This window comes from Myotis davidii, unplaced genomic scaffold (assembly GCF_000327345.1).
Source record: "Myotis davidii unplaced genomic scaffold, ASM32734v1 scaffold545, whole genome shotgun sequence".
Lineage (NCBI taxonomy): Eukaryota > Metazoa > Chordata > Mammalia > Chiroptera > Vespertilionidae > Myotis > Myotis davidii.
In genome coordinates, this window is record NW_006296634.1 from 2612584 (window position 1) to 2616837 (window position 4254).

The 4254-nt window shown below is 37.2% G+C and overlaps 1 protein-coding gene across 1 annotated transcript; it reads right to left on the minus strand.

Moving 5' to 3' along the window:
• Window positions 1-2338: 2338 nt before the first annotated feature.
• On the minus strand, window positions 2339-3807 carry LOC102771864 (neuropeptide Y receptor type 6). Its single transcript, XM_015569596.1, has one exon. The coding sequence runs from the start codon at window positions 3626-3628 to the stop codon at window positions 2513-2515; it is 1116 nt and encodes a 371-aa protein (XP_015425082.1). The 5' UTR covers window positions 3629-3807; the 3' UTR covers window positions 2339-2512.
• Between the last annotated feature and the right edge of the window lie 447 nt (window positions 3808-4254).

Genomic DNA, 4254 nt, shown 5'->3' on the forward strand with positions numbered 1-4254 from the left:
TGAGAAAATGAGGCCTTATTTTATTTACTAAGAGTTTCAACAATAGACCATATTGGTGTGAACCATCCACAAATATTGCAAAAACAGAAAATAAGATTGACTTTCCTGAAAATTTTCCTTGTTTTCTCTAAAAAATGAGTTTTACCCCCACTGGGCCCTTACAACACTTTGTTTATATTTCCATTATACCTTCTCAAATAGCTACTTACTGACTTGTGCTCTACTACCTGTCAGAATGTAAGCCCTTTAAGGATAAAGACATTCATTAAAAAGTAGATTTAATTCACTACTTTTTTGAGATAAAAATAAAAACAAGAAAGACTGTTATTGATGGTTATATCATTAATGACTTTTGTTTCATTAGAGCTCAAGGAAAGTTCAGAAAAAAAGATAAAACAGTTTTGTAGGAAAATGAAAAATCTCTTCTCATGGAGCCAGAAAGAACACCATAATATTTAATCATAGATTAGAGATTTCTTCTTAATGTTAGTGTAGGGACCAGGGTTGCAGGAGCCTGGGTATATATGTAGGGGTCAGGAGAGGGGGTAGTAGCAGAGTTTGATGAAAGCTCGTTCTTGCTTTCAGTGGCTTGATCAGAATCATTGTAGTAATGGAAACTAGAATCAATATATCTTTATGAAGGAAGTAAGATGTTCCATTAGTCTTAACTATAGCACTAATCACTGTCTGTCAAAAGAGTTAGAAAACATATCTAGGGGGAGTTGACTGCTTTCTGGTCTAAGTGACTATAGTCCTGTACCTTTAAGATTCTAAGTTGACATCATTTGAATTGGTTTTTAGATAAGAGTTTTTATTTGCAGCTAATTTTGTGAGACTGTTACATTTCATTTCATTTTAGTGTCTTGTGATGCTTTTGCTATTAATTTTCCCCAAAGTGATATAACAGAGAGAATAGAAATCCTGAAGAGAAGGAAAAGACGGAGAGAGTAGGGAGGGAGGAGGGGAGGAGAGCAAAAAGAGAGAGAGGGAGTGCCCAGCCAGCGTGGCTCAGTGGTTGAGCATCTACCTATGAACCAGGAGGTTGGTTGGTTAGGGGCACATACCTGGGTTGTGGGCTCGATCCCCAGTGTGGGGCGTGCAGGGGGAGTGCAAGGGGTGGCTGATCAGTGATTCTCTCTCATCATTGATGTTTCTATCTCTCTCTCCCTCCCTCTCTGAAATAAATAAAAATATATCTTTTAAAAAATAATTTAAAAAAAAAGAGAGGGAGAGAAAGAAAGAGATCTTTCAGGAGTGGAAAACATGTAGGCTAATGTGCAAGAATAAAAAAAAACACAATGGAAAAATCACAGGTATTCAGAGAAACATTACTTTTTATTCAAAAGAAAAAAGAAAATACAGTTACATTTTAAACATATAAGTAAGCTGCACCTCAAATGTAATAGTATAAGGGATAGTTATCAAAAGATATAAAGCTGGTCATGATTTAGTGGAAGTCACTGAGCCAATGGCTATTTGAATAGTAGCTTGGTATCCTTTTGAAAACAATATAGCTAATTCTCCAAAATAAGTGACTGTGGGGATGAGGGATTTTAAAAAATCTTTGTCATAACATTTACAAGAGATTTAAAAAATTTGGTGCTGATTATAGAAGTGCTACTTGTGACTTCCCTCAGGCCCAATGATAGAGTCATAATGACCTCTACTTAATATGCATAAAGAATTAAGGATAAAAAGCATTCTGAAATGAAGGTTCTATCTACATTGGCCATTAATAAATTAGTCAATGTGATTTTTAGTATAATTGGAATGTAAAAGAGTTTGTGGCCAGTTCTAGTGGTACTAATAGCATTGTTAGTGAAGAAAATGTGGTGTTATCATAAACTAAAGAATCTGATTTAGTTACTGGAATAAATGATAATTGTAATACTTAGTTTAAATATTATTAAGTCCAAACCATTCCTTTAATTTTCAATCCATACTTATTTTGTTAGCTAATTAATAAATTATGATGGGGGCTTTCTGAGTTTGCCAGTTATATGGTTGAAAGTTATAATTTCCATATCCATAAGAAATTGCTTCAACACTAAAGCATTGTTTTTACTAGACATATCATTAGTAATGACTCTGTGGATATTCCATTGAATAATAGTATCTGGGAACTTTGTTCACCAGCAGTTGGCACTGCTTACCTCTCTTGCTTTTTCATTTTCATTCTTTGCTACAAATGATGGAAGCTAAATTTTTTATAAAATGCAAATAAAAGCAATGTGTATGTTACACAAGGCAAATCTAAGACCACTTGTTTGGTTCTGCCTTCCAACAAGATATCCTATTGAAAGCTTCTGAGACAGTGAAAGAGAGAGAGAGAGAGAGAGAGATAGAGAGAGAGATGACAGATAGGTTTGGCCTAAAACAAAACTGGGTAGTATGAAGTTGCTTTTTTTATTATTTGGTTTTGGCTTCTTCTTTATGAATCTTGCCCTATCCTCATCCATTAACTCTTCATCTTCCATTCAAGAAGGGCTTTAGTATTAAGTGTTAGCAATTTTTATATACCTGTTGATGTAGGAGCCAATCTTAATGATCCCTTAGATTCATCTGTGTGCAGAGTGGAGATGGCAATATTTTCATATCTTTCCCGAGGTGTAAAGCACCAGCAGTGGTGAATAAGCACCACTAGGTCCTTTTGAAAATTTTTGTTGAGAAAACCATAAAAGAGAGGGTTTATGCATGTAGAAACCATAGCAACCAAGTGGCAAACCACAAATACCAGGTCATGGTGGCAGGTCATCAACACGTTATGATTCCAGTCAAAGATGACATTGAAGATATTCAAGGGCAACCAGCAGGCCCCAAACGTCACCACAATGGAGATCAACATTGTGTTGATCCTCTTGTTCTCATTGAGCCGGCTCTCATTTTCTCTCTTTCTGTCTACCTTTCCATTTCTCCTACGGAGGCAGATAATAATCTTCAGGTAGCAGATGAGGATGAAGCTCAGAGGGACACAATACTGGAGCATAAATAGGGAGGTAGTGAAGAGGAGCTGGTTCTTTTTGGAGGGCCAGTTCTCTACACAGGCCACCTGGTGAGTATTGAAGTCAGTGGATAGAGAGAGGTTGTGGAAAGGCTCATCAGTGAGGTGGTAGGACAGGAAGAAGGGAATAGACAACAGAAGGGAAAACAGCCAAATCAAGGTGATACCCCAGTAGGCATGAGATACATTGGGCTTCCAGCCACGGGGGTTCACAATCAGCTGATATCTTTCAACAGCAATTAACACAAGTGAGAATATGGATACAGAAATGGAGACACTCTGTACATAGGAAGTGAGTTTGCACATGGTATCTCCAAATATCCAGTGGTCCATCAGAGTATAGATGACAGTAAAAGGGATGCACATGACACATACCAAGATGTCAGAGAGAGAGAGATTGGCAATCAGTATGTTGGTGACATTCTGAGCTTCTCTCTGCTTCTTGAAGATGATAATGATGAGAGAGAGGTTTCCAGAAAGGCCCACAATTAAGACCACAGTGTAGGCTATGAGTAATAGGAGCAAGGCTAGAGAAGGGGGTCGACAGGACTCAAAGTAGAGAAATGCAGAGTTGTTGCTCTTTATATTGGTTTTATTAGGTGCTGGATGGTTTAAAGAAAGTTCCATTTTGTCAGGGTTATGAGAAAACTTTTCTAAGCTTACTTGTTTTGTGGGTGAATATTTTGACCACCAGTTCTTGGGAAGTACTTGCTCTGAGACTTCCAAGAAGTAATTAGTAGGATTTAATCTTCGTTGATCTTTGTCTGTGCTTGATGAAAATGCATGAATGACTTGAGTATGCTCTTAAAATCCTAAAAAATTAAACATAATGCAGAATATTAATGTAAGTTCTTAACAAACTGGCCAGTTCTATAGGTGGAGCAGTTTCCCTGAGAGGACATAGGTAGATATCCAGTGTCTCTGTATATCCTGGCCTTCCTCTCATCTCAGAGTGCTTTATTTTTGTTCTACCAGCGTAGTTTGTAGAGCTGGTGAATAAGGATATGTGACAGCATCCTGTCAACTGTATAAGGCAGCCCAAATATACATTTCCATCCCTGTCACCTTCGGTCTTGTGTGTGTGCTGTGGAGGCCAGAAGCAATATGTTTGGAGTTGAGTTCCAGTTGGAGCATCACAACTTGGTGTCTGTATGACTTTGGCATAAATTAATTAGCCTTTCTGCTCAATTTTATTATCTGTAAAATGGGGATAAAAATGTCTGTTTGGTCATTATAAGGATTAAATGAAAACA

Bases quoted from the DNA above. Each gene is read 5' to 3' on its own strand.
- LOC102771864 (XM_015569596.1), bottom strand. From the start codon at position 3,628: ATGGAACTTTCTTTAAACCATCCAGCACCTAATAAAACCAATATAAAG.